The sequence below is a fragment of the Chrysochloris asiatica genome, unplaced genomic scaffold (assembly GCF_000296735.1).
Source record: "Chrysochloris asiatica unplaced genomic scaffold, ChrAsi1.0 scaffold00058, whole genome shotgun sequence".
Taxonomy (NCBI): Eukaryota; Metazoa; Chordata; class Mammalia; order Afrosoricida; family Chrysochloridae; genus Chrysochloris; species Chrysochloris asiatica.
The window spans coordinates 16,491,470-16,512,218 of record NW_006408576.1 but is presented as its reverse complement, the minus strand read 5'-3'; the positions used below and the strand labels follow the sequence as shown (position 1 = coordinate 16,512,218).

General features: G+C 35.9%; 1 protein-coding gene across 1 annotated transcript in view; it reads left to right on the top strand.

The window, feature by feature from the left end:
* KIDINS220 (kinase D-interacting substrate, 220kDa) overlaps positions 1–20,749 on the top strand; it is a 151,173-nt gene that overhangs the window by 124,701 nt on the left and 5,723 nt on the right. Inside the window, exons 21-25 of the mRNA XM_006864003.1 lie at positions 611–837; positions 2,555–2,668; positions 3,939–3,995; positions 16,308–16,439; positions 20,570–20,668. Of these exons, the coding sequence (XP_006864065.1) occupies positions 611–837; positions 2,555–2,668; positions 3,939–3,995; positions 16,308–16,439; positions 20,570–20,668 (629 nt within the window). The remainder of the gene's footprint in view (positions 1–610; positions 838–2,554; positions 2,669–3,938; positions 3,996–16,307; positions 16,440–20,569; positions 20,669–20,749) is intronic.

Genomic DNA, 20,749 nt, shown 5'->3' with positions numbered 1-20,749 from the left:
TTCTCCCAAGAAGCAGCTGGTGGGCTCAAACCACTGACCTTGTGGTTCACAGTCCAGTGCTTATCCTATGGAACCACCATTCTTTATTAATATTAAACAATTCTGAGTTTCTAGTTGGTAACACTTTCTAAATCATAAAAATTATTTTAATACTTTAAATCTAGAGAAAAATTAATTCCTTTGGTAACTTAAGGACAGAACCCAGATGTTGGTGTCTTTTCAAATGGCGAAAAAGCTTTTATGCAAAGCAGTTGGCTCTCCCTTGCTAGAAGGTCCTTGGTGGCATTGTGGGTTAGGAATTGGGCTGCTAACCCCCAGGTTGGCAGTTTAAGCTTACCAGCTGCTCTGTGGGAGAAAGATGAGTCTGCCAGCTCCAATAAAGATGTACGCTCTCAGAAACCCTATTCCAGGTCACTGTGAGTCAGAATCAACTTGGTGGCAGTGGGTTTGATTGGTTTGGTATGGAGTACTTAAGATTTCCTGTCTTTTTGAATCTTTGGAAAAATTAATAAAATCTTACGTCTGTGAAATAACTAAAGAAAGAAGTGGTAATTGGACTCATTATGAATGTCTTCTAATTGTCTTCTGGGCTATCCATTTAAACTTTCAGATGTTCGTGCTGCAAGAGACCAGATTAATATTGGTGGACTTGCCTATCCCCCACTGCCTTTGCATGAAGCTCCTCCTAGACCACAGTCAGGTTTCAGCCAGCCTCCATCTGTGTGTTCTTCTTCCACTTCTTTTAATGGACCCTTTGGAGGGGGAGTTGTGTCCCCACAGCCTCACAGCAGCTATTATAGTGGCCTGACAGGACCTCAGCATCCATTCTACAATAGGGTAAGTGAGTGGTGAGAGTTTTTAATTTTAAGACTTTGTTCCAGGGAAGTCTCAGAAGTTTTCATGTATAGATTCTATTATGGTTTCAAACTTGTAGTTTAACTTTAAAGTTAGGGAAAATGTCAAGCTTAAATTTGAAATGTAGGATTTTTTTAAATCAAGAAACTTTTGAATTTTAATAAGACACTAGATCATGAGACTCTGAATATTAGAAATACTTTGTGCTTTTATTAATTTTCTTGATAAGAAAGCAAACTCGAGTCAACAGTGACTATCCTTCTTTGTTTCAAAGGAATCCGTTTCATTCTTCATTTGTTTACAAACAATTGCTCCATTTTTTCTGTATTGTTTATGAGATATACTGGCATTTGGAACAGTGATAAACTGAATTTTTTAGTAGCTCAGTAAAATGTATAATTAATACATTTGTATCTTTTAAACGTGAGAGACTAATGGGAAAATAATGCCTGTAGCACTCAGATGTTATTGCCAAAGAAGAGTACCATAGCCCATTTCTAGGGTTTATTTCAAGTTATTTTCAGTTATGTATAATTGTTGACTTTATTATAAATATGGTAATTTCTGGATTAAAACATAATTATTAGTGATACACAGGCTCTATGAAGTTTAGTAAACCCAAATTATTCCATTTTAATGATCTTAAAAACTGATATTTTCTCTAGGAAAATGAAGCATTTTCAGGAAGCTTTCTAGTACCTTAAGATTCATCACAGTTTTTCATTTTTGCTATCTCTTTCTTTAGTCTAACTCAAGGAAACACAGGGGATAGTAGTCAGCTGCCTGCCTAAAGGATGGCAGTTTGAACCCATCAACAGCCTCATTGGAGAAAAGATTTGGCAGTCTGCTCCTCAGAAACCCTCTGGGGCGGTTCTACTCTGTCCTATAGGGTCACTATCAGTTCAAATGGACTTGACGGCACACAACAATAACAATGCTGACATGGAAGTTTCATTTTTCAAACATTTAAAATGTTAAGTTTAGTGATTTTTTTAATGCTAGTTATGTATATTTTTATCCTTAAATATAAGCAGACTAATTCTGTGTTAAACTATTTGGAAAAGAAAGAAAAGGTGGCAGAAGATGTTACCTCAGTGTAATGAAGCCTGATGAATTTTAATATTTATACTTAACCCATTTAATCTATTATCTCCTGGTTATATGAAGCTGGTTATAAATAAATGCTGTAGCTATAAATCTCACCTGTTTTTAAAAATTCACTTGCTTATCTAGTACAGGGTAGAGTATAGGAACTTGTAATAACTGTACTCCTGGCATGCATACCAAGTGTTCTCTTATAATTGAGACCTTTTTTGCGGTGTGATGTTACTTAGATCTAGTCTTTTTGTATGTGGAGAATAGTGTTCTATTAGGATTCCCTTGTGTGATTTTCTTTTAAAACTGTGAGTTAACATTTGTAAATCACTTAGAACCTGACACATGGTAAGCCTATACAAGTGTTAAATAAGTAGAAACTCTTATGTCAGATTTTAAGGTATAAAATTTTCATTGCTTTTAAAAAACCTTATGCTAAATGACCATTATGAGGCTTTTTTTGTTTCTGTTTTGTTTTGTCACTTACGTTAAATAGTCTCGAGTTGTATTTTATTGGTTTGATTAGTTTCATTTGATAAATCTCACCATATTTTTATTTCTGTAATTGTTTATCCCATTTTTTTGTTACGTGTTTTTTCCATAGCCATTCTTTGCCCCATACCTTTACACGCCAAGGTATTACCCTGGCAGTTCCCAACATCTCATCTCACGTCCATCAGTAAAAACGAATTTGCCCAGAGATCAGAACAATGGCCTAGTAAGTATATAAAAGGGTAACTAAAATATTCATCTAATAATAAACATAGATAGCATTAGAAGTCTGGTTACTTCCTTTCCATAGTAGAAGAGTGTAACTTACTTTATAAATAATTTTAAGCATAAACTAATACTAACATAAAATGTATTTGTTTTCATTTCTGGTTAATATCTATGGAAGAAAAACCACTAGCAGTCTCAGTGAGTAAATCTTCAGTTGTTTACAACCTTAGATTTTTGGCTTGGAGTAATGTAGTATTTGCTACCCAAATTTAAAAAACTAAATGTTGATAATTGTGCATTTCTACTGCCTTTAAAAAGGACTTAACTTACAGTGGTTATGAATCGGGCTGCAACCCTCAGGGTCAGCAGTTCGAAACTACCAGCTGTTCCACGGAGAAAGATAAGGCTTTCTGCTCCCATAAAGATTTACAGCCTCGGAAACCCTGTATAGGGTCGCTATGAGTTGGAACTGACTCCACGGCACATAACAACAACAACATATAATATTTGGAAATATGTTAGCACTATAGAATAAAAATTAAAGGATATATCTAAAGAACATCGCAGTCTAATGGTTGTTGTTGTTGTTGTTGTTGTTGTTGTGAGGTGCTAGCGAGTCGGTTCCAACCCATAGAGACCCTGTATAGGGTTTCTGAGGAGGAGCCGGTGAGCTTGAACCACCAACCTTGCAGTTCAAATGACTTTATGGTCTGGCACATTAACCCTCAGCACGACACCAGGACTCCCAGTCTAATGGTTGTTGTTGTTGTTAAGTGTCGAGTTGGTTCTGACCCATAGCAACCCTGGATAGAGTTTCCGAGGAGCGGCTGGTGAGTTTGAACCACCAACCTTGCAGTTCAAACAGCTTTGCAGTCTGGCGCATTAACCCACAGCGCCACACCAGGACTAATGGTAGAAGACATTAAATAGGATAAAGAAAATTATCCAAATGTACTGTTGAATCTAATTAATCCAAATCCAAATGTATTTCTGCCTAAAGTACTAGATATTCTTAATGATCAACTCAGTTTACTAACAATTTAAAAAAGAAATTCCCCGTTAATGTATTTTCAATAATTAGGAGGCAGAAATCTATAGAAATTAAGCTGCCATTAAAAAATTTAAATGTTGTCACTGAAGAAAAAAATCTAATCAGATAAAGCACTTCTGTGTTGTTTATTAATATTTTAACATCATGTTCATTCATCATCATATTTTGGCTCATTCCTTTGCCTTCTCACCCAAACTCTCCTGTTTTGTGTTGCTAGGAAGTTATCAAGGAAGATGCTGCTGAGGGGCTTTCTTCACCCACAGACTCCTCAATGGTAATGGAGTAGTCTTGTGGTGTGGAACTCTAGCATCTTGTTGCTTCTTCAGCAATAATGACGATATTAATTGTGATTACAGAAGTTTACTAACCATGCATTTGTGGTGTGACTGGCAGTTAGTGTAGAATAGCTGAATACTAATAATTATGGTTCATGAATTAATTAAGAAGTTAATATTTAGCTTTACCTTTTATTTCCTCCTGCTTTCCCCCTTTTTCAACTACAGGAAAAAGGTTAGGGTCTTCAAAATCTACAATAAGGAAGACATTTTTTAGCGACCATCAGGAACGTTCAGTTGTTAGTGTTTGCTCCTTATTGCTGAATTCTGTTATCAGTTTTGGCTGTTTTTCTTAAGCTTGTAGTTGACACTACACATTCAGAATATTCTACGAAATAGCTAAAATTGCCCATGAAGCCCTAACAAAGTATCATGAGCCACAGGTGTAAAACAAAAATGAATCTTTAGTAATTCTTAATCCATGTATCCATAGTTGATGAAGTCTTTAGTGTAAATGCAGTACTGTTTTTCTTTATCTGTATATTAAAATAATTATGTCAGATAAATACAGTTTTAGTTTAGTATGTAATGTTGTTGTTGTTAAGTATGGTGGAGTCGGTTCTGACTCATAGTGACCCTGCACAGGGTTTCCGAGGCTGTAAATCTTTACAGGAATAGAACACCTCATTTTCTCCCGCAGAGCCACTGGTAGTTTCGAACTGCTGACCTTGAGGTTGGCAGCTCTACTCGTAACCAGTATGCTACCAGAGCTCCTTTTAGAATGTAATAGGAGTTATTTAAACCTTTTTTTTTTTTTTTTGACCACCACCTTAAGAGGAGTTCTTTCAAAAAATAACTTGTATAGTAAGTCATTCTGTTTACGATTATTATTCAGGAGTTAAGACATGCATTTGAGTAGGCCAAGAGTTTCTAGCTAATTTTCTAGGAATTATTGTTCGTAAGAAGAGAAAGAACCTTTTTGGTGTTCACATAGAGAGACTGATGATACTTTTGAAGCCATTAGCATTTCAGCTGACATGCTTGAGTGGCTTTAGTTATCCACAAGTGATAGACACAGTAAACCATAATGATTTGAGTTATATGTTGAGGGAATCTTTTATCCAGGGGTCATTGCCACTATATACAAGAATTGCTTTTAGTTTAGTCAGAGAGCCTTTAATAAATACCTAGAATTATTTATGCATGCATTGTAGTTCTCTGAGCTAAAATTTCTCTGAACACTTTTGATGAAAATCAGATACTGTGAAGAGTTTGATCATCTTCATGACACAAGACATGCTGAAATAGTAGATATACCCATGCTTAAGATTGTAGATAAACACTTGTAATTAAAAGGTAGCTATTGTTACTTTACCTCTCATACTTCGGACATATTGTCAGGAGGGACCAGTCCCTGGAGAAGGATATCATGTTTGGTAAGGTGGAGGGTCAAGGAGCTCTGGTAGCGTAGTGGTTACGAATCGGGCTGCGAACCTTAAGGTCAGCGGTTCGAAACTACCAGCCGCTCCGCGGGAGAAAGATGAGGCTTTCTACTCCCGTAAAGATTTACACCCTCGGAAACCCTGTACAGGGTCGCTATGGGTCAGACCCGACTCAATGGCACTTAACAACAACAACAACAAGGTGGAGAGTCAGAGATAAATAGCAAGACCCCCAGTGAGATGGATTGGCAAAATGGCAGCATCAGTGGGCTCAAGCATGGCAACAATTGTGAGGTTGGCCCAGGACCGGGCAGTGTTTCATTCTGTTGTGCATAGGGTCATTATGAGTAGGTACTAACTTGATGGCACCTAACAACAGCAATTGTTATTAAGTGCCATTGAGTCGATTCCGACTCACAATAACCCTGTGTAGGGTTTCCAAAGTGAGCTTGAGCCACTGACCTTGTGGTTCACACTGACTTTGCAGTGCAGTGCATTAACCCTCAGTGCCACACTAGGAGTCAGCTGTATAGTGTATAGTATCTTTTAATTACAAGTTTTAGGGCCCACTTAAATGATCATTAGGCAAATTTTGAAGTGAGTTTTTGAGAAAGGGGGAAGTAGTGTAATTCCTAAGAAATGTTGAGAAGCCCAGTAACAAGGAGTAGTGGTATTCTGCATATATTAGTGCCTTTGTTTAATAAAATAACCCCGTTACTTGCTGTTTTTTAATGTTATAAGTTAGTTTTGTGATTTGCTCTAGTGAACAGTAGATGCTTGCCACCTTTCTTATAAGAAATTAACAATGAGACAATAACATGTAAAATTTGTTTTTTAGAAGTCTAGTTTAAGTAAGTACACAATTCAATTCAAATAAAAAATGGAGTTCTGGTAGCACACTGGTTAAGTGCTGGACTGCTAACAGACAGGTTAGTGGTTCATAACCACCCTAAGGGTCCATGGGAGAACTGTCTAGCAGTCTGCTTCCATACAGGTGATAACCTGGGAAAATTATCATTGGTAGTTCTGCTCTGTCACCTGGGGTCACTGTGAGTTGGAACCAGCTCAGTGGCACCCAACAATAACAGAAGTGTGTCCATGAGGGTATAGTCTGGGGACTTTATCACCGAACCAACACATTGATAATTTTATTATAAAAATTAGCCCTTAGTGGCTCATAGGGTTTTCTAGTCCTGTAGTAGAAAATGTTCTGTGTATTTGAGATAACAACACTGCAGATTAATTCCATCTCTGTTCGTTTAAGTATAATCAATACACAGCCCTTAATGGCAATAGCTACTTGAGCCACACAAACATCTTTGGGCAAATTATCTCATCATTCCAATACAAGACAATGTGTAAACAGAACACAATAATAGGTTAACCAATTATGTTGTTGTTGTTAAATGCTGTCGAGTCATTTCTGACCCATAGCAACCGTGTATAGGGTTTACAAGAAGCAGCTGGTGAGCTTGAACCACTGACCTTGCAGTTCAAATGGCTTAACCAATGATAGTCTTTCCAAAACATAGGAATTTTTTACCACAAGGAATTTCTGAAAAGTCTTTATAAAAGCCTATTCTTATGAAAATAATTGGATTTCTTCACATTAAGAAACACTGTAATGATTATAGTGTGGACTCTGTTGTGGCGCTGTAGGATCATCACTGAGCTGTGAACCACAAGTTCAGCAGTTTACACCTACCAACTGCTCCTCAGAAACCCAATACCGGGTCGCTATTAGTCGGAATTGACTTGATGGCATTTAACAACAACAACAACAAAATAATAATTATAGCTTGTAAAGTCAAATCAAGGACATATCAGAGAAATTATATATATGTCCAAGTATTTCACAAAGGTGAAAATGTAAAATATAAGCCTTCATGCTAACTTCATTCTCCTCTAATTTTATAACAGAGAAAATGTGTGCCATAGCCTGTAAATTAGAAAAGGAGTTATTAGTGCTAGCTCCACAGTAGGCTCCTGAGAATATTAGGATTAGAAAGGGTCAGTGGTTCTCAAGCATTAAATGCACAGAAACCTTTTTTTAGAAGTGAAATTGTAAATAAAATTCTACTTTATAAAAGCACAACCCCTTTGCCTTCCCCACCATGTTTTGGCTTCCCTACTCCCTTGAAGATTATCTAGAAAATGCTAGTATTCCATAGTGTAGACCAGCTTCCTTATGGTACAGGTGAAAATTTTGAGACTCAGAGAATTTGTGTGATTTCCAGAAGTATCTAAAAGTGTCATGGCAGATTCGGGATTCAAATTCCAGTGTTCCGTATCACAGTCCATTGTTTCTCAATACTATTGCTACATCTCTGCTCTTGTTTGTATAGCTCAGGCGTTTGGTCTTTCAAATTCTCTAGACCCTGGTGATTAGATCTTTGCCTTGGACAAATTACTTAACCACTCCTATTTTTAAGTTCCTCAACTTTTTAAAAACATCAACTAAAAACAGACTTTCCTATATATAATTAATATTTAAGTAAAGAGAAAGCTGTCACCGAGTCACCTCCTATTCATAATGATCCCATGTGTGTCAGCGCAGAATTACATGCATAGGCTTTCCATTGGCTGATTTTACAGAAGTAGAATGCCAGGCCTGTCGTCTAAGGTGCTTCTTGGTAGACTCGAACCTCCAATATCTCAGTTAGCAGGCAAGCACATTGACAGTTTGTACCACCCAAGGACACCATGAGTACTACGTTGTTGTTGTTAAGTGCCGTCAAGTCAGTTCTGACCCACAGAGACCCTGTATAGGGTTTGCAAGGAACCTCAATCGACTGTACAGTCCAGCTTATTAACCGATAATGCCACCCCAGTACTACATGTGTTCTATGTTGTTGTTGTTATGTGCTGTGGAGTCGGTTCCAACTCACAGCAACCCTGTACACGGTTCCCAAGGGTGTAAATCTTTACGGGAGCAGAAAGCCTCCTCTTTCTCCCGCGGAACAGCTGGTAGTTTCGAACTGCTGACCTTGCGGATCACAGCCCAATTCATAACCACTACGCTACCAGTACTATAGTCTGTTTTTACTTAAGGTATATTGTCCATGGTGGTAATTGTGTTTTTAGAATTTCTTTACCATTTTATGTTTTCTTGAATTATTTGCTTCAAATATTACAGAGCCTGTGTGATCCATTCATTGGTTCAACAAATGTTTATTGAGTATCTACCAAGTACTATTCTGGTGGTATATTGTTGTTGTTAAGTGCCATCAAGTCAGTTCTGACTCACAGTGACCCTGTATAGGGTTTCTGAGGAGCAGCTGGTGAGTTTGAGTGGTGTACTTCATTGGAATGGCATGAATAATGGATTCACACAAAATTTAGTTGTACAAAACTTTAGAATTACAAAGGCAGTGCTAATTCAGTATCCTGGTTTCCCATCAGTATTGGTGTGGCGCTATGGGTTAATGCATTGGACTGCAAAGCCGGTTTGAACCATAAGGTTGGTGGTTCAAGCTCACTAACTGCTCTTCAGAAACCCTATACAGGGTCGCTATGGGTCAGAACCCACTCTACGTCATTTAACAGCAACATGTAATCTTTACTTTTAGATAATGATGAAAACCATTCCAATAATAAAGATATTAAAAATGAAGGTCTTCGTTTTCATTAAACAAGATCCAATTAGTGGGCTGGCCAAGTATAAAGTAAAAATAGTTGAGGACCAACTACAGATGATTTTTATTTCCATCACTGGCATAGCATTTAGAAACTGTTTCAAAGAAGCATTTCTCTAAACTAAACTGTCTGTCATTGTTCAGGAGAAGACCTGGACAAGAATGTTACAGATGCCTTGGGTAAGGAGTGACGGCATCATAGATTTCCTTTAGAATACAAAATTGGGATGTTTTAACAGAAATGCAGTATCAGTAATGATGCAATTGAAATCCTAAAATCCAGTGAAATGTTAATCAATAAAATCGTAATTAATGTAGTTGTTTAGTACTTGTTTTTAACCTTAAAATGTGTAAAACCTCATCTGTCAACTTTAATTATTATTTTATCACTTAGTATATAGATTAAGTTGATTTTTCCAGTAGATTAATAGTAGCTTTCTTTTGGATTCTGGCTATCTTACAGTAAACTAACGTCATTAGCCCTCTTGTAATAGTTTTGTAAGTCTTCACAGCTATAATGCTGCCTGTCTCACATAGGTTTTTCTTAAAAGCCTGTGTCTAATACATTTGAGAATAGAAAATGATGTTCCCATGAAGTATTTTCATTTTAATGTATGTGCTGCCACATAGAGCAGCCATGAAGTACATCAGATATTGAATACATTAATAGAAAAATACAGAGAACGTTAGGGTAGCAAAGCACTACCCTTTATTGTAAATGAACTTGGAAACAATATTGCCATTCAGTTTTATATTATTTTAAGTATTTTAAGAATACTTACTACCAACCAAATAGGTCCAGAAAAATAATTAACAGCAATGGTTGTCTGCTTTGAATTGAGTTTTTTTAAAAATCTGCATCACTAAAATAGTTATGTTAATTGTAGTATGCTAATATTAACATTTTTGGTTTCTTAATCTGTAATGTTAAGTCTTTTCCTTTGAAATTACATATTCAATGCACTATGTGCTATGTACTCAGTGAACCAAAACCCAAATTTGTATATTTTTTAATATTAACTATAGTGTGGCTAGATATTTCTGTTTATGAAGTGATCATATGATAGACTAAGTCATTAAACCTTATTTTACATTGATTAACATTAACTAATTATAAATCTGAATTTAAAAAATTAATTTCAAACTTATATATAATAGGAATATTGACTTTTCATAGCAAATTTGATATACCTGGGTTTCCTGTTGAATTTATGGCCCATGATTTAATTTCTAATAGAAAAAATATATAAATTTTGAGAGTACAATTTTTAAATTGCTAACACATGTTAATGAAATTAAACTGATTTGTGTGTGTGTTTGTATTTTCTTGCTTGTGTTGCTGTAGATAGGAACATGAGATGAATGAAAAAGAGTTTGCTTGTGTTTATTATATATGTATAATTAATGTTTTACTTTAAGCTTGTGTCCTTCATTCTGTTTTATTCCTTCCTTAAAGCCATATGACTCTGGGTTTAACAAACAGAGACAGGTACAGAACTCACAGTGGACTTTTATTCACTTTTTGTTAGACTATATTAGAAGCAATCATTGGCAACTTCATGCTGGGCTGTTTATAAATTTATGCTCATTTCAATGCCTTGGATTTATTTTAATAAGTGCTTTCAGCCTTTGCATGGCACTCATTTCTGGCTAATCAGTTCTAAGCTTACTTAATAAATTCACCAAAAATGATAATGTTCTAAAGTATAGTTTTAATCTACTTACAATATAAAATGGTGTAGTTACCACAAGGTAATTTTAGTCTGTTGTTTTAGCTTTATTTTTACCCAGAGAATTCTGCTTTGTGTGCATTTTGAAGTTGATATTTAACAGTTTAAACTAACATTTTCTGCATTTAATTTTTCATGTTAGAAAATGTTTTTCTTTTAAATTTTGATGTATGCTGAAATTATCTGTTCTTGACTTCTAACAGGTAAATTTCAAGTTAAGAATGCATGGTAAACTCTAAAATATTATCATTTTAATTATCTGTGTATTCTTAAAGTAATGTAATTAGTTTTCTATTTACTGAATTTTTGAATCTACATTTTGATGTTTCTTATCATATTGATACTGTTCTTACTTCTTTTTATTAGATTTCCATCCAGTTTGGTTACTAAGATTTATGTGGTTTCAGCATTCTTTCATTAGATACAATATTTTCAAAAAGACCTAACAGGCAATTACCATATGTCCTTTACTCAAAGGAACATAATGTTATCTTTTTAAAAAAATAAGTTGTCTTATCTTCAGTGTTTAATGGGCTAATAAGCAACAACAAAAGAAGTTATTAAATTTGAGGAAACATTTTACAGTCAGTGTTATCTTAAAATCTAGGAAATAAGATTAAATAATAGCTATTTAGTTTTGGGATGCGCTATGAAAATACTTTTGAATGGTGTTCAAGTGAATCTTAAATGGATATGTTTATTTAAGCAATGAATTTTGCATGAAATGATTCATAATCTTGACAGTGAATATTTTTAACTGATTTTTTTTTTTTTTTTTTAAATTCAGGCAGGTCAAGAAAACAGAGCAAAAGCTTGAATGCAGTTTTTTTTGTGTGTGCGTGTAGGTTTTGTTGTTGTTGTTGTTTTTACTTTCACAAAATAATTTGAGGTACTTGCTGATTTACGCTTAGATCGATACAGACCAACTTAAAAATAATCAAAAGTCAGACTATAGCTTTGTTGGAATTACAGGGATCTTATGTCCATGTGTGCCTATGTATCTTTTCTTATAAAGCTTTTAAAAATTGTAAAATCAGTTCCTATAGTAACTGCAGTGCATTAGGTCACATCTCACCAGGTGGGAAGGGCTCAGTGTTCCAGACTGCCAGGTCTGCCCAAGCTGCAGGTATGAGGGACCTGAGGATGCCCACACTTTTGACCTGCTGGATACAAATGTGGAAGTTCTCATTGACCCCTCAGGACACTAGCCATAATCTTGGGAATCCCCATGACAACTTCACTTATGGCTTGCTGGTTACGAATTCAGGTTTAACTATTCACTGAAATAACTCAAGGAACTCAGAAAAGCACTGTACTTAATGACTACATTTTTATTATAGAGGGTACCAATAAAGACCAGCATAAAGAAGAGACGCATAGGGTTACTCTTAGGTGGATCTCCAGTACAGAGCTTCTATGTCTCCAGGGATACATGACTTTCTACGTATCTGTCCCCCACCAAGTAGCTCACCCAAGCTTTGATATTCAGACTTCTTTCTGAGGTTTGATTATATAGACATGATTGATTGGTACATTGCCCACATTTCAACTTAATCTCCAACTTCCCTCTCCTCCCCAAAGGTGGCCTGTTATTTAGCTTTGGGTTTTGGAGTCAAGGTTAGCGTAAGCTCTCCATGAATTACAAAATCAGTCCAGTCACTGTAGAAATTCCAAGGTTTTTGAGGAATTAAGGACAAAGACAAAATTCTTAAAGTAATTTGTCACCCCACAAAACTCATACAGAAATAATAGGCATCTTACTTATATGCAGGGATTTTTAAAGTTTGTGGGAAATTTTCATTACCTTCAAATTCTATTTTTTCCAGAAAAATGTTGAACTGCCCTTGTAATTCTCAATGAGGGAAGAAAATATGCCTCATAATAGTCACTAAAATATAAAAGTTTTAAGGGATCATGAAAGTAAAATTATATGGAGGTTTTGTATTTTAGAAAAATCTTAATATGACGGTGTAGGGTAAGCACTAAACTGGTAGCCACACAGTTGGCAGTTCAAATTCACCAGCTGCTCTCAGAAACTCTATATAGGATAGCTATGAGTAGGAACCAACTTGTCAGCACACAGCAACAACAACAGTGTTATTAAAAAGGCAGCTCTGATGACACTGTGGGTTAGGCGTTGTTCTATTAACCACAAGAATAGTGGTTCAAACCCATGAGTTGCTCCTTAGGAGAAAGATGAGACTGTCTGCTCCTATACAGATTTACCATCTTGGAATCCCTATATCAGATTGTTATGAGTCAGAATCAACTCAGTGGCTAAGGAGTTTTCTTGTTGTTTGTTTAATGTTATTAAAGGATTCCTGGTGGTGCAGTGACTAAAGAATTCAGCTGCCAACCAAAGGCCAGTTGAAAAGATGTGATAGTCTGCTTCCTTAAGGATTGACAGCCTTGTAAACCCTATGGATCCTATCTACTTTCTTCTTAGAGAATCTCTGAATTGTAATTGTCTTGATGGCAGTAGGCTTGGTTTGAAAGTTTAATGTTATTAACATTTCTGTGTTGCTGAATTCCCAATCTCCATGGAAACAAATGCTCTTCAGCAGTTTATACTCCCCTCCCCTAAACTGTCTGACTTAATCTGATCAATACCTATTGTACTTGTCCTTTTTAGCACAGTCCTAGTATTTTGTAACTTAAAGAAAAAAACGAAACTTTTTACTTTAAAATACTTTGGACTTAAAGTTGCAAAGATAGTATTTCCTTAATGACAACATAAAATTGGTACAATTACTAACTGAACTACAGGTTTTATTTAAAGCTTGCCAGTTTTTCTGCTAGTATCATTTTTCTAGTCCAAGATTCCATCCAGTTTCATTTATTCTCCATTGTCTTCTCCAGTTTCTACGTTGCTCAGTCTTCCCTGGTATCTCATGACCTTACTTAACATTCTGGAAGAACACTGGTTAGTTATTTTTTATAATGTCTCTGAAATTGAGTTTCTCATGATTAGAAGGAGGTTGTTCATTTTTGGCACAAATACCACAGAAATCATGTTTTTCCCTTCCCAGTGCATCACATCAGAGGCTCCATGATGTTCATAGGACTTAGCCCTGGTCATGCTAACCTTGATCACTGGTTTAGGTGCTGTCTGCCAGGTTTCAATACCAGTGGCTCTTACTTTTCCCTTTGTAATTAACTTTGGGGAGATGCTTTGAAACTATGCAACTCTCCTGCTTTTGCTTGAACTTTTGTCCGTTAATTTTAGCACCCATCCATGGATCTTGTGTACAGTCTTTAGTATTGTGAAGTCTGCCCAGTGGTGATTTTCTGCTTCTCTCTTCTTCATTTGTTAATTAGAATTCTGTAAGGGAAAGCTCCCTTGATCATTTGTTTATATCAGTATGGACTCATGAATATTTATTTTATGCTATCGGTTGCAGTCCAGTACTAGATCAAATTGTTTTATTGTGATTTTTAAACCAAAAATATATAAACAAGTATAAATATAATCCAGAGAAAGGAGAACATTTAAGTAATAAAAGCACTTGAAAAATAAGAACTCAAGATCATTTATAAGATAAATGTTGCTCATCAATAAAAGCGGAATGAAGCACTAGTACATACTCTAACATGAGTGAGCCTTGAAAATATGATGAGTGAATGGAGCCAGACACAAAGATCATATATTGTATTATTCCATTTATATGAAATGTCCGGAATAGGCAAATCCATAGAGACAAAAAAGTACATTAATGGTTTCCTAGATCTGGAAATATGTGTTAGGGGGATAGTGGGGAGTAACTGTGAAAGGTATGGGATTTCTTTTTTGAGTGATGAAAGTGTTCTAAAATTGACAATGATGACACATACTACAAACATATATTAAAATACTTTGCAAATATACTAAAAATGATTGTACACTTTAAATGGATGAATTATATCTTAATAAAACAGTTTTTAAAGAAGAAAAAGTAGTTAAAAGCAGCATGATTATTAAAAATTTACAGAACCATTTTTAATTGTATGATTGTTGTTGTATACCGCCAAGTCACTTCCAACTCATAGCAACCCTGTATAAGATTTCTGAGTCTGTAAATCTTTACAGGAGCAGAAAGGTTTATCTTTCTAAACCCATGGAGCAGCGGGTGGCTTCAAACTGCTGACCTTTCAGTTAGCAGCCCAGTATGTAACCCACTACACCAGGGCTCCAAATTCTATGGTATTGTTGTTAAGTGCCATTAAGTCAGTTCCAACTCATAGAGACCCTGTATAGGTGTTTCCAAAGAGTGGTTGGTGGATTTATACCATCAACTTTGTGATTAGCAGTCCAGTGCTTATCCTACAGCATGGCACCAAGATTCTAATTCTATGATGTTGTTGTTGTTAAGTGCCGTTGAGTCTGTTCTGACTCATAGTGACCCTGTAAAAGGTTTCCAAGGAGTGGCTGGTGAGTTTGAACCACTGATCTTGCAGTTGAAACTGACCTTATGGCCCAGTGCATTATCCTACAGTGCTAACACCAGTAGTATCATTATACTATGAATATTGGATACACTCAGCTAGGCAGAAAATATAACTATGTATAGAGTTATCAGCATATTTAATACTGTGGTACTCGTATTAAATTTTTAACTAAGTAGCAGAAATGCCTTAAATGAAGAAAACATAACATCTGAAAAGAAAAATAAATAGAAGTGAACTAAGATCGATGGTAATGGGAGCCTTTTGGGAAACTACTAAGAGAAAATAGATCATGAGTTCAAGGAAAAGAAGCTGGTGGTTCCAGAATGGGGAGTACTGTTTATGAACCCTTCAAAAATATGAAAAGTGAATCACCATAAAATAAAATTTTTTGTTGATATATACTACTTCTTTTCCAGGTTTTGTGTAACCATTGGGTTATGCTGCTTTCAGATATAGTGTTAGTTAGCTTTTCATACATTTAAGGGTTATTATTAGTAAATTTTAAATATATTAGCAGCTTTGTAATTATAACTGTAGGTACTTGATATTTTGAACTACTTGCTATTTGAATGTTATACAATTTCAAACTAGAGATATTAGACGTTTGCCTAGAGATAAAGGAATAGAACATATCTTTTATACTTCTTTTCGTGTCTAAAAATTAAAACAATCAACTGTATCTTTCTGGGGAAAAATAATTCCTTAGATGAAAGCCAACAGTTTTTAACTTGATTCTAAGTCTGTCGATGTTTATTCTATATCCTGAAAGAACTAGCGTAATTATAAAAAGTGCTTGCTAATTGTTTAGCATTTGTAATTCATTACTGCATTAAAAGGTAACTATTGATGTACTTTTTTAGGTTATATGAAAACAATAAGATAATGTATACAATGGTATCATGGTTTATAATATTTCCTTGTCTTATTACAAACATCTGTTATTTTCATTTTTATCTAAAAATGTGTGGTTAATCAGGGTACTTCACAGTAATGATTGAATGAGTTTTTCTATGCCGTGTAACCTCATATACAAGCATTAATTGTTTTTCTTACCATGTATTTTCCTTAAACTAACCTAGGGGTCAGGCCCAGCCTCTGGACCAGTAGTATCGCTGAATTCAATGAATGTGGATGCAGTCTGTGAGAAATTGAGACAGATAGAAGGACTAGACCAGAGTGTACTGCCCCAGTATTGCGCAACAATCAAAAAGGTGATCTACTGCATGCTAACTGGTAGACAGGGCCAAGGGTGCACAAGACAAGACTGTGGAAAATGGATAGTTTTGTATTTCACTTCTAAGATGGATTCTCTGTTGAAAAGAGAAAACTCTAAATGGAAACATGATTCTGACTAAAATAGGATATTATCCCATATTGTTGTTGTTGTTAAGTGCCGATGAGTCGATTCTGACCAATAGCGACCCTGTATAGGGTTTCCGTAGCGCAGTGGTTATGAATCAGGCTGCAAAACTACGAATCGGTCAGTAGTTCGAAACTACCAGCTGCTCCGTGGGAGAAAGATGAGGCTTTCTGCGCCCGTAAAGATTTACAGCCTCGGAAACCCTGTACAGGGTCGCTATGGATTGGAACCAACTCTACAGCACTTAACAACAACATAAGGTTTCTGAGGAGCAGCTGGTGAGCTTGAACCACCAACCATGCAGTTCAAACAGTTTTGCAGTCTGGCGCAGTAACCCACAGCGCCACACCAGGACTTACATACAGATAAAAGAAGCAATAGTTTACTACAGTGTTATTTTTAAAACATAACTTAATACAAGTCCAATGATGATAAATACAGAGGTCTAAAGAATTTCACATTTAGATTAATAATGATTCATCTTTCCAATGTGTAACATAGCATTTGAAGTCCTTCTATTTTAGGTTACATTTTCTTGAATTGGAATATTATTGTATGACTTAATTATCATAGTAAACTATATTTACTTCATATCCCTCAAATTTTCATGTTCATGTTTTAGGATGAGACATTTGATAAAATCTTCTAGGTTTGGGTTTGCAGTACATTTGAGGAATTTTATTTTCTCCTAGATCTTATTCTTACAATTCTAATAGCTACTACAAAGTTGGCTAGTAATGCCTGATACTGTGAGGAAACCTTCTTATAGATAAGGTAATTGTGACTGAATCTTAGTTAAAGTAGATATTTCTACTAAGGCTTTTAATATCAGCGTAAGAATACACAGAGTCACTGTACCAAAAAGAATTGGTTAACTTTCACCATTTCAGGAGGTAGCATGTGATCAAGACCTGATGGAAGAAGTCCAAGCTGTACTGAAGGTAAAAAACAAGACTCCAGGAATGAATGAAATACCAAATACCAAAAGGCAGGTGCAGTGCTGGAGGCATTCACTTGTCTATGCCAAGCAATTTGGAAGACAGATGGACCTACCAAATGAGTGGAAGAGATCCATATTTACACCCATTCTAAAAAAATGATAAAAGACACTCCAACAGAATGCAGAAATTATTGAACAGTATCATTAATATGACATACAATTAAAAATTTGCTGAAGATAATTCAAAAACAGTTGAAGCAGTCCCCACCAACGGGGAAGTGGCAGAAACTCAAATCAGATTCAGAAGAAGACATGGAATGAGGAATATCATTGCTGATATCATCTATCTTGACTGAAAGCAGAGAATACCAGAAAGATGTTAACTGAAGTCCTGGTGTTGTACTGTAGGATAAGCACTGGGCTGATAACAGCAATATTGGTTGTTTGAACTGACTACCCCTCCGCAGGAGCCCTGTGCTGGGTCACTTTGAGTTCGAACTGACTCGATGGCAGGTAACAATAACAACCAAGGGGCAGTCATTTAAATAAAACAAGATGATACTGTATGGTTTAAAATTGGGAAAGATAAGGTGTGGTTAGGGTTTTACCCTTTCACCATATTTATTCAACCTATATGCTAAGCAAATAATCCTAGAAGCTGAACTCTATAAAGAAGAATGTGGCATTAGGATTGGAGGAATATTCATTAACAACCTGCAGTATGCAGATGACATAACCTTGCTGTTGACACTAAAGAGGACTTGAAGCACTTGCTGATAAAGATGAAAGAATGCAGCCTTCACTATGGATTACGTTTCAAAATAAAAAGTCCTTACCAACTGGGCCAGTAAGCGACATCATGATAGGAAAAGACAAGGTTGAACTTGTGAAGGGTTTTATTTTACTTGGACCCACTATCAATGCCTGTGAAGCAGCAGAGAGGAAATGTATTGCATTGGGTATATCTGTGGCAAAAGATCTCTTTAAAGTGTTAAAAAGTAAAGATGTCACTTGGAGACTAAAATGCACCAGACTCAAGCCATGGTATTTTCAGTCACCTTATATAGATGAAAGATGATTGGCACAGTGGCAGCAGTAGTGGGCTCAAATGTAACATCAGTTGTGAGGATGGTGCAGAACCACATAGGGTTTTATGTGGGCATATGGTCACTTTGATTTAGAACCAACTCAACGGCACATAACACCAGCAACAATATATATATGTAAAAACTAGACAGTGAATAAGGAAGCCGAAGAAGACTTGATACCTTTGAATGGTGTAGAGGATATTTATTATACTACGGACTAAGTAGTGGTTATGGATTGGTCTGCTAACCTCATGGTCAGCAGTTCAAAACTACCAGCTGTTCCCACAGGAGAAAGATGAGGCGTTCTGCTCCCATAAAGATTTACAACCTTGGAAACCCAGTACAGGGTCACTATGAGTCAGAACCGACTCCACTGTACTTAACAACAGTAACAATAATGGACTGTCAGAAGAGTGAAAAATCTGTTTTGGAAGAAGTATAATCAGAATACTCCTTAGAAGCAAGGACGGCAAGGTGTTGTCTCATGTACTCTGGAAGAAAAAGGACAACTTACTTGTAAAGGAAGACTGTCAACCAGACAAACGGACACAGTGGCTGCAATAATAGGCAAACCTAAGAATGATTGTGGCGATGGCATAGGACTGAGCAGTGTTTCATTCCGTTGTACATAGGGTCACTATGGGTTGACACCAAGTCAACATTACCTAACCACAACAATTACAGTAAAGTAGAGCAAGACACCTATACAGGGTGGCTATGAGTTGGACCAGGCTCAACAACACTTGACAACAACGTTTATATACTTTAAAGAATGACATCTAAAAGAAGTTTTTAAAGAATTGTGAGCATAAGTCATTGCAATTTTACTTGTCTTAACCAGTAAGGTCAGCGGTTCGAAACTACCAGCTGCTCCGCGGGAGAAAGATGAGGCTTTCTACTCCCGTAAAGATTTACACCCTCGGAAACCCTGTACAGGGTCGCTATGGGTCGGAACCGACTCGATGGCACTTAACAACAAACAACAACCAGTAATTAGTGAGGAAGGGTTTTAGTATAAGTTTCTTATGGAGCTAGTTAATGCCAATATGTGTGAATAGAAGTCAAATACTGCCTTTCTAATGCACAAAGTTGTTGACTAAAGCAGCCGAGTGTCAGGAAAGAGTCAATCCTTTGTAGTGATTTTGCTTCCTTCACTACAGTGGCTTTCTTCCCATTCAGTCTTTACTCACAGTCCCCCTAGCCTTTTGAAGTCCATTATGACACCTGCTTTTCCTTGCTAAGCGATGCAGACTTCTTTGCAGTTCTAGAGCTGAACCTCTACCCAGATTTGCTCTGTACACTAATTTTGAGATATTCTATAATTTTTTCATAGTTCATAAAATCAGGTCATATGTTTCATAAAATCAATGTGCTACCTATTATTCATAAAGAAAATTCTACTGCTTCCTATTTATTTAGGAGAAGCTAGAATTACAGTGATAAGATTATTTTTATGATATTCAGATGTTGAAACTAATGTGAACAATGGGTGAACATTCTTTATGACAGAAGTTATCTGATATAGCTGGTAGACAAGTTTACCAGCTCATCCTTCATGTTAGACTTCATCTGAGACTGACACACGAGGACGAAAGTTTCTCCCTTCCTAGCAGCTTGCATTCATTTTCATACTTTATTAAATTAGAGGAAAAAAGTATTTAAAGTTGCTCCTAGCAGGATTGATAATTTTGGAAATAGTTGGGAGGATTAACTCTTAGGTTAGTTCTTAAAGAGTCGTCTGTTTTTCTTTAATGCTGAATTACTAGGAAAAATATGGGGTGGCTTATGTGGTTCAAATTCAGCTTCTTTATAATTACATGAGATGACAGCCTTTTATTAGGTCAGTCTTCTAGTTCTAATGACTTTCTTTAAAACTAAATCTGAATGTACTTTTTAATCACTACTAACTCAAAATGTTTCACGTTTGTCTTTATAATCTTTATTTATACTCAGGCAAATATAAATGGCCGTGTGTTAGCTCAGTGTAACATTGATGAACTGAAGAAAGAGATGAATATGAATTTTGGAGACTGGCACCTTTTCAGAAGCACAGTAAGATTTTTTTTTTATGTATAAAATCATTTACAACATGTCATAAAACAAGTGCCGATATAATTAGTACTGGCTTTAACT